This window comes from Plectropomus leopardus, unplaced genomic scaffold (assembly GCF_008729295.1).
Source record: "Plectropomus leopardus isolate mb unplaced genomic scaffold, YSFRI_Pleo_2.0 unplaced_scaffold80099, whole genome shotgun sequence".
NCBI classification, from domain to species: domain Eukaryota; kingdom Metazoa; phylum Chordata; class Actinopteri; order Perciformes; family Serranidae; genus Plectropomus; species Plectropomus leopardus.
This window is the reverse complement of record NW_024688242.1, coordinates 1-459: the sequence shown is the minus strand read 5'-3', so window position 1 is coordinate 459 and position 459 is coordinate 1. Positions and strand designations below refer to the sequence as shown.

Sequence of the window (459 nt, the reverse complement as noted above, 5' to 3'; positions counted from 1 at the left end):
ACATTGTTGATGGTCAAACGATAATCTGATTTTGACTGATGAGTAGACGTGAACTTTGGAGAAGAGAAACCAGAGCCATAGGTTGGAGAGCTATCACTGTGATACAACTTCAGCACAAACTGAGGAACTCCTCCTGGAGTCTGTTTATACCAGCGAGCTGATGCGTCAGTAACAGTTCCCAGGTTACAGTCCATGGTGGCTGTCTCTCCTTTCCTCGCTGTCACATCAGGAGGCTTCTGTGTTACCACCGTCACACCACTCACACCTGGAAACAACAAGACAACAAGGAGTCAAGAGAAACACACAGACTGATGAATCCAACATGAGGTCAAAGCTGCAGTAAGTCAGCCTCCTTACATGTTAGAGCAGTGATGAGAGTGCAGAGCGTCCCCAGCATGTTGTCAGTGTGTGCTCAGAATGGTCTTGTAACTTGGAAAGTGAGCTGACTGCTGACAGATC

General features: G+C 47.3%; 1 gene segment (V, D, J or C); it reads right to left on the bottom strand.

The window, feature by feature from the left end:
• Positions 1–5: 5 nt before the first annotated feature.
• LOC121940215 lies at positions 6–453 on the bottom strand (the record flags this gene model as incomplete). The annotated part of the segment is given in 2 exon segments: positions 6–265; positions 358–453. Coding segments are annotated over 2 exon segments (300 nt in total), but the record flags the coding sequence as incomplete, so codon positions are not given.
• Positions 454–459: the final 6 nt, after the last annotated feature.